Below are 17,071 nucleotides of genomic sequence, written 5' to 3'. Positions count from 1 at the left end.
CAACCCCTGTCCTCAATGTATGTTGCTAGGATGTCTGGGAACGTATCCCATAGTTCTTTGTGCAGCAGTAAGCTGAGGTGCTTTATGATTCTTTCCCAGTGAATTGTGGGATAATTCAGAACTTGTCTTTTCTTTGGGACTCACAGGAGAAATTATAGGACTATCAGCAGGCCGGTGGTTTGGCCTGCATCCTCACTGCAAAGTGGGCACATCAAAGGTTATGTCTGAACATCACCCCCTTGGGATGAATGCAGGCATCTCACTGATCTCAGACATCATTCCCTAGGCAACAGCAGGCCCCTGTCTGGCTCTGGGGCCAGCCCTCTGGCTGGCTGTCATAGCAATTCCACCCCATCCAGGGGATATAAGACAGTCCAAAATGAAGGAAGAGAGTTCTTCTTGAGGGATGGTCCCTATGTGGATTTCAAACATGGAGGCGTATGCCAGCGTGTCTGATCTCAGAGGGCTCAGGCTGGCAGTGCTCTTAAGCTGTTTTCCAGCACCTAACCCACTGTCCTGGGCTGGGAGCTCTAGCTCGGCTTCTTTCAGACTGCCTCCCCCACTGGCCTGAGTTCCTCCCTTCTAAGGGCCCTCCCCCAGGCCAGACAAGCTGCACAGGTGCAGCAAGGGTTGGGGCTGATTGTGACCGCAGGTGCTCTTTAACCTCTGGTTGACTGGGAGAGGGATATCTGCCGCACCACAAGATGTTACCAGCCCAAAGTGAAAGTGGTAATCAGGCTTTAGCCTGCTGGGCCAGCTAGCATGGGTAAAAGCACCACCTCAAACAGTTTGAGAGGTTTTCCTGTGTGGAGAGGGGTTAGGAGCAACACCCAAATAAGAACCCGAGTTAATTCTGCAGTGAAGACTTACCCTAAATGTGGGCTTGGACACTAGGCATGTACTTGAGAACCTAGATGTAGCCAGGCTAAAGGACTGTCATTGCAGGTGAAGGGGCAGGTCGGCACCTGGTGTAAATTGTATTCAGTAGAGCTATCATAACATACACCAGCTGAGGATCTGCACCAACAGGATTTCTAGCGTCCACAGCTCTGCTTCCTCAGGCGAAATGTGGACAGTTGGCTTTCCAAAACAAAGTCACAACATGAGAAAGCATCTGGCTGAGGAAGCATCCCAGCATGACATGTGGCTCCTTTCTTTGTTTCGTAATCATTTCTCAGATAAACTCAGCTTGAGGTGGGTGACCTAAACCCCTTATATTAGTAACTAAGCCATGTCAGAGTAAGAGAGAATTAAATGTGAGTTTGCATAGAAATCTGTTTTGAATTCCTAGCCAAGTACATCCTTTGTGAGGCGATGTATTGGTATGGGAGGTGGGGGGAACACAAGATTTCTCTTTTTGCTTTGGAGTCTGTTCCAAAAAAGTCCTTGCAGTGGGTGAAATTCACCCCGCACAAAAGAAATATGCAAGGCCTAGGCACCAGGTAAGGCCTAGTTATCTGTTGGCTCGCTGTTGCAGTCATATACAATAAACATAACTCAAACTGGTGACAAGTATCAATAAAAATATGCATTGATTTTAAAATTCTCTTATTTATTTATCAGGGCTCAAGTAGAGTGTATTTGAATGAATTTCCCAGTTCTTCTTTAAGATTTGAATTGGCTGGATATTTGTTTTAAATCTGTGCTTACTCAGTCTTTGCCTGCAATCACATCGTGAACCTGATAGGTTCTTTCTAAGGTGCTGATTACTGCTGCTCCCAGTGACTTCAGTGGGAGCTGCTGGGTGCTAAGTATTTTTGAGCATTCACTTGTTAAAGCACTGAAATGTGTACCTAGGAACTTAATTTAGGTACTTGTTTAAAAAATTTTAGGAGGGTTAATTAATGGCAGTTAACTCATGCAATTAACTCAAAAAAATTAATTAAAAAAATTAATCGTGATTAATCGTAGTTTAATCTCACTGTTAAACAATAGAATACCAATTGAAATTTATTAAATATGTTTGGATATCTTTCTACATTTTCAAATATATTGATTTCAATTACAACACAGAATACGAAGTGTACAGTGCTCACTTTATATTATTATTTTTATTGCAAATATTTGCATTGTAAAAATTATAAACAAAAGAAATAGTATTTTTCAGTTCACTTCATACAAGTACTGTAGTGCAATCTCTGTCGTGAAAGTGTAACTTACAAATGTAGATTTTGTTTGTTTTGTTTTTGAGTGCAGTTATGTAATAATGTTAAACTTTAGAGCCTATAAGTCCACTCAGTCTTACTTCTTGTTCCACCAATCACTAAGAGAAACAAGTTTGTTTACATTTATGAGACATAATGCTGCCCACTTCTTATTTACAATGTCACCTGAAAGTGAGAACAGGTGTTCACATGGCACTTTTGTAGCCGGCATTGCAAGGAATTTACATGCCAGATATGCTAAACATTTGTATGCCTCTTCATGCTTCCGCCACCATTCCAGAAGATATGCTTCCATGCTGATGATACTCGTTTAAAACAATAGAGTGTTTAATTAAATTTGGCACTGAACTTGTTGGGGGAGAATTGTATATCTTCTGCTCTGTTTTACCTGCATTCTGCCATATATTCATGTTATAGCAGTCTCGGATGATGACCCAGCACAAGTTGTTCATTTTAAGAACACTTTCACTGCAGATTTGACGAATGCAAAAAAGGTACCAATATGAGATTTCTAAAGATAGCTGCAACACTCAAAGCTGAACTGGCTTCCAAAATCTGAGTGGGACGAGCATGATATCAGAACCCAAACCACCAAAAAAAGAAAATCAACTGTCTGCTTGCAACATCTGACTCAGATGATGAAAATTTATATGTGTTGGTCCACTCTGCTTTGGATGGTTATCGAGCAGAACCCATTATCAGCATGGATGCATGTCCTCTGGAACAGTGGTCAAAGCATGAAGGGATATACGAATTTTTACTACATCTGGCATGTAAATATCTTGCAATTATCTCTGCAAATGTAAACAAACTTGTTTGAGCCATTGGCTAAACAGGAAGTAGGAAAGAGTGAACTGGTAGGCTCTAAAGTTTTACATTGTTTAATTTTTTAATGCTTTTTTGTACATAATTCTACACATACAAGTTCAACTTTCATGATATAGAGATTGCACTACAGTACTTATGAGGTGAACTAAAATACTAATTTAAAATTTTTTACAATGGATATATTTATAATAAAAAATTATGAAACTAGCACTGTACGCTTTGTATTCTGTGTTGTAATTGAAATCAATATATTTGAAAATGTAGAAAATATCCAAAAATATTTAAATAAATGGTATTCTATTTTTAACAGCACAATTAATCGTGATTAATTTAATTGCTTGACAGCCCTTAAAAATTATATGTATCAGTGGGAAATGCTATTTATTATTAAACAAATTACATGAACAATCTCCAATAGTGATGGAAGTAGGATTCACTGTTAGGTCAAAAGTGTGTTGTAGATAAGCATTTCCAGCTCACAGTAACTTCACTGGGTATTTTCCATACATAGTGCTGTAACCATCAGTGCAAAATTCCACAGCTACCCATTTACACTGCTAACCAAGGACCAAATTCTGCTATTAGCATGAATGTGTTGATCTTACATGTGGTGAAGGGACCCTGGTTCCATTGAAGTCAATGGCAAGATTCCTATTGACTTCCATGGGGCAAGGATTTCACCGTAGGGGTCAGAAAGGAAAGAGCAAACTCAGGGTACTTTGTTTAATCCCTGCCTACTATCTGAAATTCCACGAACATCCTGGAATAGCTTGCTGTCTCTGCTAAAATGATAAGCATGAAATAGTTACCGGTGTGGTGATATAGGTTGCAATAATTAGGGTTCAGAGTCAGGAATGTGTAGTTATTCACAGTACTTTTCTAACACTCTCAGCTTGTCTGGCTGTTTGCACTGAACAAGGTACCTCTAAGTCAATTTCACACTTAAAAGGTTTCCATTTACCCTAAGGACTAGAAAATGTTTTAAAATGAACACTTGTGTTCTACAGGAATGGAATACTCAGTAGAAGATGGGAGAACTTGTAGGTTTATTATATGCAAGTGACACCTGATTAACTGAGATGTGAATTGATTTTTATTTAGGCAGGTTGTTTTTGTTAATACGTGTTAAGCTTAAATGCTTGAAAAACAGTTAGGAGAAAAGAGGATACATGAGACTTCCAAGGAATCCTCCAGAATAACTAGGGAAGACAAGACTTGACAATACTGATATTTTGTAGGAAAAAAGCAGCAGCAAGAAAATAAAATAGTTTAGGGGTAAAAAACTCTTTCATGCCTTTTATATGCATGACAAAGAAGCAATAATACAAATATGGGACACACATCAATTTTTGTCTTTTTCTTTGCAACTCATCTTTAATAATCTGAGACTATTAGTGTTTTCAGCACCTTGGCACTTTCTCTTTCAATGATTTGCCCATTCTTTGCAGCTTTTAATAAGGATGCTCGGTCCTGTGGGAATATTATTACTATTTGTTTGTATTCCCATAGCACCTAGGAGCCCTGGTCATGCATCAGGACCATTTTGTGCTAGGTGAAAACACATTTAAACAAAAATGGCATGTGCCCCAAAGTGATTATAATCTAGGTTTTGCATTTATTGTACGTTTCATCTGAAGATCACTAAGCAATTAGTTAATCCTCACAACGCGCCTCAGAGATGAGTTGTTGTGTCCCCATTTTACAAAAAGGGTTAAACCAAGGCACAGAGAGGTGAAGTGACCTGCTCAAGGCCAGACAGTGAACCAGTATCAGAGCCAGGATAAGAACCTACAACTCTTGACTCCATATTCCAAGTCCCTAGATCATGAATCAATAACCATACAGATAGACTTAATTGGCAACAATGTGTGATGATGATTAATTACTATTTTATAACCGGGTTGAAAGGATCACCCGTAGCTTTGAAAATGTAAGGTGGCTTCCTGCAACAAGCAGCTTAGTTTTCAGAAGTCCAGCATCCGTACAAACACAATCTTGCTGAGAAGATTTATCCCCGTTTTCTTTCTCTTTAGGGAATTAGATTATGCCATGTTGCGGCGGCTGGAGAAGAGGATTTTGGTTGACCTCCCAAATAAAGAGGCACGACAGGCTATGATTCAGCACTGGCTGCCCCCAGTGAGCAACAGTGGAGGAGTGGAGCTGAGAACTGAGCTGGAGTACAGTTTGCTGGGTCAGGTGAGAAGACAGCAAAGCAGGTGCAATTCATCACTGGCAACTCAGACTCCTGAAGTTTTTCAGCGAGGGAATTGTGGGAATGTAGTGAGCCTGATTCTGCTCTCATTGAAACAGGTGTGAACTATACATGCTACAAGTAGCATCTGTAAACATGATAGCCGGGGGAATGAGAATAAAGCTCACATTATGAAGGTGAATGATTGAACGTGGGTAAGATGGGAGGCTTAGGGACTCTTCCTACGAGGGGACATCAATGAGAGCTGAAGGTATTGAACTTGTCTCAGTAGGTGAAAGCACCAGGTTCGCATGACTCAACTTGGAAGTCAAAGATGTATTTTGATGCCGGTATAGTCACCTTTTCACTGCTTCAGACGTAAAGATAGAAAAAAATTACAACTGTATACCTCCAGCCCTTCCTAACACCACAGTGGGGTCTTTCGGTTTATAGTGGAGATGAGCATGGTACAGCCCTCTGCTGAGTAGGAAGAATTTGTCATGGACACTAGTGCAGTATGAAAGAGCATCAATAAAGTGAAAAGGCTCACCACGGCATCAATTTCCAAGAGCTCAGATATTTTCCTTACAGAGCCTGAATTCAGGCTGTTGTCACCTATAACCTCTGCTGAGAGTAGCTAATACTTGCTCAGCTGACCATGGCTTAGTTCTGTTCATAGATACATACAGAATATTTCAGTTTCTATTTCAAAAACACTTTGTCTATGAAACTGAAACATAATTCTTACTATTTAACAACTACAGTGCACTAGAACTCCAAACATAAGGTTTGAGTTGGTAGAACCAGCTGTCGATTCTCGTGAGCCTTTGGCCCTGTCCTTGCTGGGCAGAACAGTGCTATCTGTGTTACAGCAAGCCCCATTCTTATCCAACTGTCGCATGATTATCAGCTCAATCACTGGCTGGAACGAGAACCTCATTATGTACAGCTTGGTACAAGCTAGACCATGCTATGCACTCAGGATGGTTGGGTTTTCATTTAAAGATGATTACACAGGGCTAGGATTTTTTAAATTAAAGGCAAGTGGTTATTTGGGCACATGCTTTGCCATTTGAGTGCCTAGGGTGCGCACAAATATGAGATTTGTATTTTTGCTATGTATGTGTGTGTGTGAAGTAGACATGCATTGATGGAGGTGTGCGGTTGCACATGCCAAAGGACTTGTCTACACACAAATTTGCACCAAAACTGCTTTTATTTCACACTTGTTATTTTTGTGTGTGGACACACTTTAGTTTGGATTAAGAGTGGCCTAGCTAAATGGAAGCAGGATGCTCTTAACCCAAAATAAGAGTATTCACATTCAGACTTGCAAAAGATGGGATGCAAAACAAGTTATTTTTTGCAGAGCAGCCCTGATGTTGAAAATCTGTCCCATTGGTGGTGTTTGTATCTCAGTAGGGCCTAGAGGCCCATTTTACTAGGCACTGGACAGAAACATAGAGCCCATTAAAGCCAGTGAAGGCTCTCATTGACTTCAGAGGGCTTTGGGGATCAGGTCCAGAATGAGTTTACAGTCAAGAAAGGTAAGACTGAAAGGGTGTTGAAGATTTTATTTTACCTGCAGAAAACTTTCCTTAAAAAGCCAAGTGCCTGATTTGCTAACACCTGCATAAAGCAACTCTGCATTCAAAGCAAGAATGAAGTAACATGAGAGTGTATACACATCACGTGCAATGATTCGTAATGCTGTGAATTGTGATCTTTATTAGGAGACAGAAGGGTACTCTGGCTCTGACGTTAAACTGGTCTGCAAGGAAGCAGCTATGCGGCCAGTGAGGAAAATCTTCAATGCTCTTGAAAATCATCAGCCAGGTACTATAGCTCTCTTAGAGAACCCTATGTGACAAATGCTGATCTGTCATTGTAACACTAGGTATTATATATTCACATACCAGTAGGTGGAGTTCTCTTATTTGCTTAGAAAAGTTTTAAACTGTATGTTTGTAAAAACCTAATTAAGCCAACATTTACATAACTCAGGTCATCTGTTGAAGCTGTCAATTTCTGTGCACTGAACACAATAAGAACCATGTTCTCTCCTGCTATATCCAATTTTCTGCTTAGTGTATTAACCGTTAAGTACGTTGCATTATGCACTGGCTTAAAAAGAGCATCTCTTAGCACTGATCAGCATCTCATTCACTTTCAGCATTTGGTCAATTTTCTCTCTCCAGGTAGCAGTAATTTACCCGAACTCCGGCTGGATACGGTCACAACAGCAGATTTCCTGGATGTGATTGCTCACACCAAGCCATCAGCCAAGAATTTAAGTCAGAAGTACATAGCCTGGCAGAGAGATTTTGAATCTGTTTGAAATGGCTTTAGACTTTGAAATCAAAGACACCCACTATCCAAAATGGCATCTGCGATTGGGGTTCAGCTACAGATAGAGGGAGTGAACTATGATGGAAAAGGAATTACTTTCTTTTTTTTTTCTCCCAGAAAACTGAAGAGAATCTGTACTTCCAAACCTGAAAGGTGCATTTTTAATTTACCATGTTCAATGACAATTAGAAATTGTTATTCTTCATGGAAAAGTAATGTCTACAGTGAATATGCAATGAAGATTCTAGCACTAATTTTATGCATAAAGCCTTATAAATTGATCAGTCTTGCACAATCTTTATTCATTGCAAATGATTTTCACTTCTTAGGGGAAGAGGAGCAAGAGTAGAAAGCTTATGTCAGGAATAGCAAGAAGATTAGGGTGTTCACAGTACTCAAACTAATGCATCACAACCAGTCTAGCATTTACTAGCAAGGACCTGTGCGATTGCCAATGAAGCATAAGAGACTTTTTTTTTTAAACCCATCTGGGATTAAACTCAACATTTTATTATTGCCTGATAGTCATGGTCAACTTGGTGCAGTTTTGGTCCGGGATATAATTTGTTCATGTATCAATGTCCTGATGTGTTTTATCCATCCCATTCAATTTGGTTTTGGGTTATTTTTTACCCAACTAGCACCAATGTCATTTGCTTTTAATAGGGTGCTGTAGTGCTCATAAGTATATTACTTGTTGAGGAATCAGCGCCTAATTTAAATTACATATTATTTATTAGCTGAGCTCCAGTGAAACAAAGCATTTATTCTGTTCTTAATAGTCTTTCATCCTTCCTTTTTGGTCTTTTTTGCTGTTCATAAACAGCAATGCTAACTGGTATGTTTAGATGCCAGGATTTTTTAGGTGTTTACCAAGATGGAAGATGCACATGCTGAAGTGGAATTGTAAGCAGATGACAGCTGAGGTGATGTATGGGGTGAGGAATATTTGTGAAGCTAGCGACACTGGAGGATGAAGAATGTTATGGTCTTTTGCTACTTATTTATTAGATTTTCAGTTTAAAGCTTAATAAGGCATCCTAGGCAACTGAGACAAAATTCTTTCGTTATAGAGCTACTTTAAGGTGGGTGCAAAATTGGTTGGAAGACCATTCCCAGAGAGTAATTATCAGTGGCTCACAGTCATGGTGGAAGGGCATAACGAGCAGGGCCGATGAGAGGTGGGAGGAAACCAGTACAAATTACTGGGGCCTGGCAGTCCAGAATGGGGCCTGGCAGTCCAGAATGGGGCTCGGGGTCCGGTTTCTCCCCACTCTTGTCGGCCCTGTTTAGCCAGTCCACCCTTGCTGGGAGGGCCAAAAAAATTTTTTCCACTGGGGCCCGAACCCGTTCTCGGCGGCCCTGATAACGAGTGGGGTCCTGCAGGGGATCACCTCTGTTGGTCTGTTCAATATCTTCATCAATTATTTAGATAATGGTATAGAGCAGGAGTCAGCAACCTTTCAAAGAAGAGGAGCCATTTTTTTTGTTTTTGTCTTTGACCAAAATATTTCAAGAGTGGCATCACACGCAAAGCTACTTGTAGAGTTAGAGTTTATCAACTAATAATAATTGAACATATTAAAGTTATTACTACTCATCAATACTTTTAATGCAGCTTCTGCTGTTGGATATCTTTAGAGATTTGTTCAGTGTTTGGTGAATATGCCGTGATTTTCATTTTCAAACAGGACTCAAGACTAACATCTTGCAGTTGGCTCCTCAGTTTGTTTTTGATGAAATTCATGTTGGAGAACACTTGTTCACAGAAGTAAGTTGAACCGAAGATTGAGAGAAGCCCAAATGCTTATTTCTTCAGCTGACTGTACATATCTGGTAGACAATTCCAAACGTCAAATATAATCTGGTCTTCCCATTTAAGGTCATTCATTTCAGACCACTTATGTTGTAGCCCCAGGGTGGATTTCTGCCTTTCCAGATTTTCAAGTTCAGTGACAAGATCTTTCAATTTTGAATTCCATAAATCCTTGTCTTGTGAGTCCGCTAATTCAAGTTCAAATTGCACTCAATCGATTCCTGCAAATGCTGGAAAATTCAATGCAGAAGTGTCAGCTTCAAGTGGTTTCAACAGAAATGACAAAGTGGACTTTTCCCTTCTGAACTCGTGAAATCGGTCAGCAAATGCAGCTTGCATTTTGATGACTGTTTCTGCAAGGAACCGAACCTCAATATCACAGTTGGTTGGTTGTATTGCTTCACGGTTGGGAAATACACTAACATGCCCATCTCAATGTCCCTTACAAAGATAGCTTTCATTCAAATGAAAGAACTTCTTCCAAAAGTGAAATTGAAGTATTTCCTTTTCCCTGTAGCTTCCAATTCAATGTTTAAATGAGAAGTTAAATCCACCATGAAACTGAATTTCTGCAGCCAGTGAGAATCTGTTAGCGCTGCATCTTTAAGGCCCCTTTCTCGGAGGAACACTCTAATTTCCTCAAGACATGACGCAAACCTCAGCAGGACTGCACTTCTGGAAAGCCATCTTATCTTGTAATACATGAGAATCGCAAAACTGACGATGATTGAGAGTCCTTGCCATTATTTTAACAATCTGCAGGACCATTTCCACTACTTTTGAGATTTCCTCTGGAAAAGTTTATGCACACAGCACCTCCTGGTGGATTATGCAGTGAAATGAAATTACATCATGCGCCATACTTTTTTAAAGTAAAGAAAGGAAACCTTTGTGTGCCATCTTCATGCTCGGTGCTCCATCTGCAGCAAGAGGAATTATTCTGTTGATGTCAATATCTTTTTGTTTCAGACATTAGTGACAGCAGATGCAATATCTTCGCCTTGAGTTTGTCCTGTGAGTGGTAATAATACGATCAACTCTTCTTGAGGACCTTGATCATTAACATATCTGCAGAGTAAGGCAACCTGAGCGATGTTATCCACATCACATGTCTCATTGCAGGCAACAGAAAAGCCTGGTGTTGATCTACTGTCACTAATCTGGCTGGTTATATCTGTGGACATCTTAATAGTTCTGTCCTTTACAGTCTTTGCAGATAATGGCATTTCTCTAATTTTCTAAACTATTTCATCTTTGTTTTTAAAATCATTGAAGAGGTGCTCAGATGTTTTAAGGAAACATTCTTTCGCATATTCTCCATCTGTGAATGGCTTCCCTCGTTTGATGATTTCTTGAGCTGCCACAAAACTAGCAGTAGTGGTTCTGCTTGGTGCCTTCATTTAGCAAACATACATCTTGTTTGCTCTGCTTTACATCGGAGATCCTCTACTTCTTTTTTCCTCATATCATCAGCTGGATAGGTTTCAGCAAATGTCCAATGTTTCTTTTCAAAATGTCTTTCTAGCTTTGATTTCTTATTGTTGGAAATGAGGCACAACGGGCGTCTGGCTGAACTCTCTATAGAAGCGTAACACTCAGTCCAATCATTTTGAAATTCTTGATGTTAGTCTTATATCTTTCTCTCTTGGGTTGTCATTTTTTTTTGATAGATCAGATAAATACCTTCAATTTTATTTCTGACTTTAGACTTTTTCAAACTGTTGGACATCTGAACATACTAGTAAAGACAGAGCACAGACACTTCCTTATCACAAGAAATTCCAAGAGTTTTATTGGTAGACAACAGTTGCCTTGGTAATGGGCCATTTGAATATAAAGAGGAGGGGGCTCTGGGCTGGAGCAGGGGATTGGAGTGCAGGAGGGGGTGTGGGATCTGGGAGGGAGTTTGGGTGGAGGAGAGGGTCCTGAGCTGGGGCAAGGGGTTGGGGTATGGGAGGTGGTGCAAGGTACAGGCTCTGGCTGCAAGGTGTTTACTACAGGCGGCACCCAGGCCAGTGGTGCAGCAGGGCTCACCTCAGGCTGCCTGCCTGCCCTGGCCCCATGCTGCTCCTGGAAGTGGCTGGCTGCTGGCACGTATCTGTGTCGTGCGCTGCCCTCTCCCCCAGCACCATCCTCACAGCTTCCATTGGCTGGTTCTTGGGCAATGGGAGTTGCGGGGGCGGTGCCTGTGGACATGGGCAGCACACAGAGACCCGCTGCCCCTCTCTCCCAAGGGGTGCGCAGAGCTGTGCCAGCAGCCAGCTGCTTCCAGGAGCAGTGTGGGGCCAGGGCAGGCAGACAGCCTGCCTGAGCCCTGCTGAGCCACCAGCCGGGAGCCACCTGTGGTAAGCCCCTCCCAGACAGAGCCTGCACCTCGCACCCCATCAAAAAAACAGCTTCCCTGAAAGGGGCAGCCAAAAAGCCGTATGCGGCTCTGGAACCACAGGTTGCCGATCCCTGGTATACAGAGTACACTGATAAAGTTTGCGGATGATATGAAGCTGGGAGGGGTTGCAAGTGCTTCGGAGGATAGCATTAAAATTCAAAATGATCTGGACAAACTGGAGAAATGATCTGAAATAAATAGGATGAAATTCAATAAGGACAAATGCAAAGTACTCCATTTCAAAAGGAACAATCAGTTGCACACATACGAAATAGGAAATGACTGCCTAGGAAGGAGTACTGTGGAGAGGTATCTGAGGGGTCAGAATGGACAACAAACTAAATATGAGTCAACAGTGTACCACTGTTGCAAAAAAAGCAAACAGCATTCTGGGATGTATTAGCAGGAGTGTTGTAAGAAAGACACGAGAAGTAATTCTTCTGCTCTACTCTGCGCTGATTAGGCCTTGGCTAGAGTATGGTGTCCAGTTTTGGATGCCTCATTTCAGGAAAGATGTGGACAAATTGGAGAAAGTCCAGAGAAGAGGTCTAGAAAACATGATCTATGAGGGAAGACTGAAAAAATTGGGTATGTTTAGTCTGGAGAAGAGAAGACGGAGGGGATATGATAACAGTTTTCAAGTAGATAAAAGGTTGCTACAAGGAGGAGGGAGATTTGTTCTTCATAACCTCTGAGGATAGGACAAGAAGTAATGGGCTTAAATTGCAGCAAGGGAGGTTTAGGTTGTACATTAGGAAAAGCTTCCTGTCAGGGTGGCTGAGCACTGGAATAAAAGGAAGGGTGTGGAATCTCCATCATTGGAGATTTTTAAGATCAGATTAGACAAACACCTGTCAGGGATGGTCTAGATAATACATAGTCCTGCCATGAGTGCAGGGGACTGGATTAGATGACCTCTCAAGGTCCCTTCCAGTCCTATGATTCTCAAAAAGCCACAATTAGATAGGGTTCCTCACATCCCATGGAATTCCCCTTCCACAGGTTCTCCATGAGAACTAGGGAACATGGCCTGCATACAGCCAGCCCACCCCACATACATAACCCAATCAGCTCTTAGCCACAAGGTACCCACCCCTGTTCACACTACTCTTGCCTCTGACACCCTAGGAGATCTTGTGGCTAACATGGCCACAAAATAATGCTGCCTTTTTATGTACACATTTGGGGATGGGGGCCCACAGCCTAATGGAGTAACTACCCCCAGTCCAAGTTAAATCACAACAGAAGGGGATGTCGCCACAGGAAGAGGAGGATGAGGATGAAGATGAAAGGATTAAGTGATTGCCAGAGACGGTACAGCACGTCTTCAGAGGTGGAGCTATTGACTGCATTTTTAAAAACAATCTGCGCAGGACCATAGAAACAAGTTTTGCACAGATTTAATGACCACAGTGGAGGTTTGGCAAACAGGGCTCTGGTCATAGGGGATTGCATGAATGAAGGCATGGCAGTAGGGGGGAGAAAGGACACAGAGTACAGTCAAGGAGGGAGGGACCTGGGCTAAGCAAAGAGGCCAATGAAGAGGAAAAGGAGATAAGGGACCAAAAAGGGCCTTGAAAGTCAAAACAAGGGGCCTGAATTTGATCCAGGAGGCAACAGCACTGGATGACAGATGATTTTTTGCTGCAGAGTCCTCGATGGATTGGAGGCGGGACTAAGCAAGCATCAGGAAGGGCACAGACATGCAAGTTACAGCAGTGAGTGTGAGCTGGTCAAGGGCTTCAGGGGGGAAGGCAAAGGATAGGAGGAGTTTGGAGATGTGGAACCGCAGTATGGCTCATGAGCACAGGCTTGAAATGCTGTTTTGAGTAGCTAACTAGTGTTTCACGGCCAAATGTGGTAGCTAATCAAGACTTTGTGCTGGAATAGGGTGCTGGCTGGTGAGTCTTGCCCACATGCTCAGGGTTTAGCTGATCGCCATATTTGGGGTCGGGAAGGAATTTTCCTCCAGGGCGGATTGGCAGGGGCCCTGGAGGTTTTTCGCCTTCCCCTGCAGCGTGGGGCATGGGTCACTTGCTGGTGGTTTCTCTGCAGCTTGAGGTCTTCAAACCAATTTTGAGGATTTCAATAACTCGGTCCTGGGATAGGGGTTGTTATAAAATTGGATGGGTGGGGTTCTGTGGCCTGCCTTGTGCAGGAGGTCAGACTAGATGATCATATTGGTCCCTTCTGACCTATGAGTCTATGAGTCTATGAAATCCAAGATTTGAATACAGAGACCTTTCCTCCCGTTCTGAAAATGGGAAAGTAACTTGGAGCTAAATCACTGTCCTGTACCCTTTAAATGACTGCATTCCCTTTTAGGAACCCTATATTTCTAATGAACTACCTCTTAAAGGTCTCAGTCCTTTTAGATCCCTCCTCTAACTCTCACTGCTTTACTAGCAGTAGAAGCCCCTTCCCTTTTAATCTTTTTCAGATGTCCCCTTGTTCAGTCTCAGGTGTAATTGCCCATATGTATAAATGTCCCATGATCTGCTGCAACATACCCACACCTACTTCCCTCTCAGATGAACAACCCCTCCTTACTCCTGCCTCAGTTACATTTTCAAAACACTTAGAAAATCTCCTAAGCACAGCATTTTCTTTCCTTCTGCTCACTCTTGTCTCTCCTCCTCATCCAGCTCTGCATGTGTGTCACACTTACATGGCACATAACATCCTTGAGCCTTCTGTTGGCTTTGTGACAAAGTTCCTCCTCTACCTTGGTGGGTCCTGCGCTTATTGGCGGATTTGCTCACCTCGCAGATTCACCCTGTGGGTTGGGAAACAGCCCAGAGACCTTCCCCTCTGGTAGGCCACAGTTCAGGTCAATTCCTCCTGTTTGATCAGGAGTTGGGAGGTTTGGGGGGAACCCAGCCCCGCTGTCTACTCTGGGTTCCAGCCCAGGGCCCTGTGGACTGCAGCTGTGTAGAGTGCCTCCTGGTACAGTTGTGCGACAGCTACAATTCCCTGAGCTAGTTCCCCCTGGCTTCCTCCCAACAGTTTCTTTGTTCTCACCACCAGACCTTCCTCCTGATGTCTGCTAACACTTGTACCTCTCAGTCCTCCAGCAATATGCCTACTTACTCTCAGCTTCTTGCACACCTCTTGCTTCCAGTTCCTCACACACACTTCCTCTCCTCTGGCTCTCTCTGGCCTGACTGGAGTGAGCCCTTTTACAGCATCAGAGGGGCCTTAATTAGAGTCAGGTGCTTAACTGCCTCACCTGACTCTTAGCAGGTTAATTGGAGTCAGGTGTTCTCATTAGCCTGGAGCAGCCCCTGCTCTGGTCACTCGGGGAACAGAAAACTGCTTCTCCAGTGGCTAGTATATCTCCCTTCTACTACTCGGCTCTTCCCAACTGGCCTGGGTCTATCACAGCTTATATTTGTCACAGATGCTATACAGGGATTGGTTGGCTGAATGAATTTACTCAGCACTGTGTGTATTAGTTAGTTGAGTAAGGGAGACAGATCCTTTAGGAGGTCCAAGGAAGGGCTCCATTATCTTACATAGCCTTTGACTTTCACAGGATGTTGGGAAGAGGATGTGGGAGGTTAGGTTGGAGTCACTAAAGTCAACCACGTTTGCAAAAGTAATTTCAAGTCCTGCTGGGGAGGGATGGAGGAAGATTGTGCACTGTTGTTTTTTTTTTTAAGCATGGGACATTCACTTATTGTTGCTTTTTTGTATAGCAGTAGCACCTAGGAGCCCACTCATGAGCCAGGATCCCATTGTGCTGGGCCTTGCCAAACACAGAGCAAACAGACAGCCTCAGAGCCAAAGAGCTTCCGTTATTTCTTGCATGCCCAATACTCAGCTAGCACAGTTCACACATACATTCATGCTTCCCTTTCCGTCATTTGCAGAAATTTGCTCCATGTGAAATGTAACCACCTAGAGAGATTATAGATAAACTTGCTTTCCTTTAGATAGCGCCTGCTACGTATTCATTACATTTTTTCTTAACAAGAAACAGTGTGGTTTATTAACACAAAACTATATTTTCAATAAGGTGAGTACTACAATGATGTACAATTACAGTCTAATAACGTAACACTCAGGAGCACTGTAAAACAACTGGAAAGGACTTTGATTAGTACAGCTTGCAGACGGACCACGAAAGCCATTTACCATCATTACAAAGTTAGTTCATTTTGGTGGATTTAACACATGCAGGAAGAACAATACATGCTGCAGAATGAGATTTCATTTTACAGCTGTATTAACCAAGTGTTTAAAAGCTTGAATCGGTCCCATGGATTTTGAAGGATTTTTCTCATAGCATTAGAAAGGAAAAAAAAAATTGAAATCTTGCAATTGTATAGTTAATAGGACCCTGCTGAAGTCTAACTTCAAAAATTCATGTCCTATAAAGCCGTTAAGGACCAGATTTTTGTTTCTGCACCATTCCTGTTTATAACAGCATCTAATTAAAACATCTGTAAAATACTGGTTGTTTGAATTTTACATAAAACTTGAAAAAACAATTGCTACCTATTTGAATAGAGGATGAGAAATCAGCAGTGATTGGTATCAGTAATGGTGATATTGTAAATTGTAAGATACTCTTAATGTGTGCCATCTCTACATTTAAATTAGTCAGATAACAGCAGAGAGAGGAAACACATGTTAACTAAAACAAACATATAAGAACCAACCAAGCTATCATCGTTTAGGCTAAAAATGGCTATTATGCTTTGTTGATGTTTATTATCTTGGCACATTTCTCATAGGTTTTATAGTTTAACTAACTTGGCACATTTCAAGTGGGCTTTTTAAACAGTTACTTCCTAAACAGTCGAAGAGACTCTATGTGAATTTCCCTCCTTTCCCTACACGATACGAGAAAGCAAATTGTTTCGTCTGCTGGTTGGTTTCCCTCCACCTGCCATCTGACCTGACGAACACTGGGAGCCCTACTTTTTCACTCTCTGTGTTCCATCTTCAGGGAAGTAAGAGTTTACCAAGGATTTGCCACTGGTTGCACATCAGTATCATTTCCTTTCAGTGCTCTGCAGTGAGACATGTTCATTGCCTGATTGCAGGTGTGATGCATACTGTGCTCTGAGTTTTAGTTTGTGAGGTGGAAGGGAGGCAACAATGTCAAAACAGAGTCAAGTTTCTCCCAACTAAACACTTCTCTCATAGCAGATGCTGTAGGATATGGTCTACTGCTTGTGGGAAACTCTCACAGATTAGGTAAGGAGCGGGATTAATTTTGTCTTCATCTGCTGCTCGATATTTACCTGAAATAAAAGAACAAAAAGGTGCTTTTTAAAAGCTGCTTTAGCTGCCCTTCCAGCCTGAAGTCTTCCCTGGAGCAGGGAGAG

The 17,071-nt window shown here is 42.1% G+C and overlaps 2 protein-coding genes across 6 annotated transcripts in view; one reads left to right on the top strand and one right to left on the bottom strand.

Annotated features, from left to right (window-relative positions):
• KATNAL2 (katanin catalytic subunit A1 like 2) overlaps window positions 1-8,932 on the top strand; it is a 57,452-nt gene extending 48,520 nt beyond the window's left edge. For all 3 annotated transcript variants that reach the window (XM_030567742.1, XM_030567743.1, XM_030567741.1), the window contains exons 14-16: window positions 5,027-5,189; window positions 6,918-7,020; window positions 7,383-8,932. In XM_030567742.1, the coding sequence (XP_030423602.1) occupies window positions 5,027-5,189; window positions 6,918-7,020; window positions 7,383-7,522 (406 nt within the window). In that variant the 3' untranslated portion in view covers window positions 7,523-8,932. The remainder of the gene's footprint in view (window positions 1-5,026; window positions 5,190-6,917; window positions 7,021-7,382) is intronic.
• Window positions 8,933-15,055: 6,123 nt separating this feature from the next.
• The window catches only part of HDHD2 (haloacid dehalogenase like hydrolase domain containing 2), a 31,448-nt gene continuing 29,432 nt past the window's right edge, over window positions 15,056-17,071 (bottom strand). For all 3 annotated transcript variants that reach the window (XM_030566132.1, XM_030566131.1, XM_030566133.1), the window contains exon 7: window positions 15,056-16,987. In XM_030566132.1, coding sequence (XP_030421992.1) covers window positions 16,884-16,987 — 104 coding nt within the window. In that variant the 3' untranslated portion in view covers window positions 15,056-16,883. The remainder of the gene's footprint in view (window positions 16,988-17,071) is intronic.

The sequence above is a fragment of the Gopherus evgoodei genome, chromosome 6, assembly GCF_007399415.2.
Source record: "Gopherus evgoodei ecotype Sinaloan lineage chromosome 6, rGopEvg1_v1.p, whole genome shotgun sequence".
Lineage (NCBI taxonomy): Eukaryota > Metazoa > Chordata > Testudines > Testudinidae > Gopherus > Gopherus evgoodei.
Note: the sequence above shows the minus strand (reverse complement) of the source record. Positions and strands in the feature narration are given on the sequence as shown.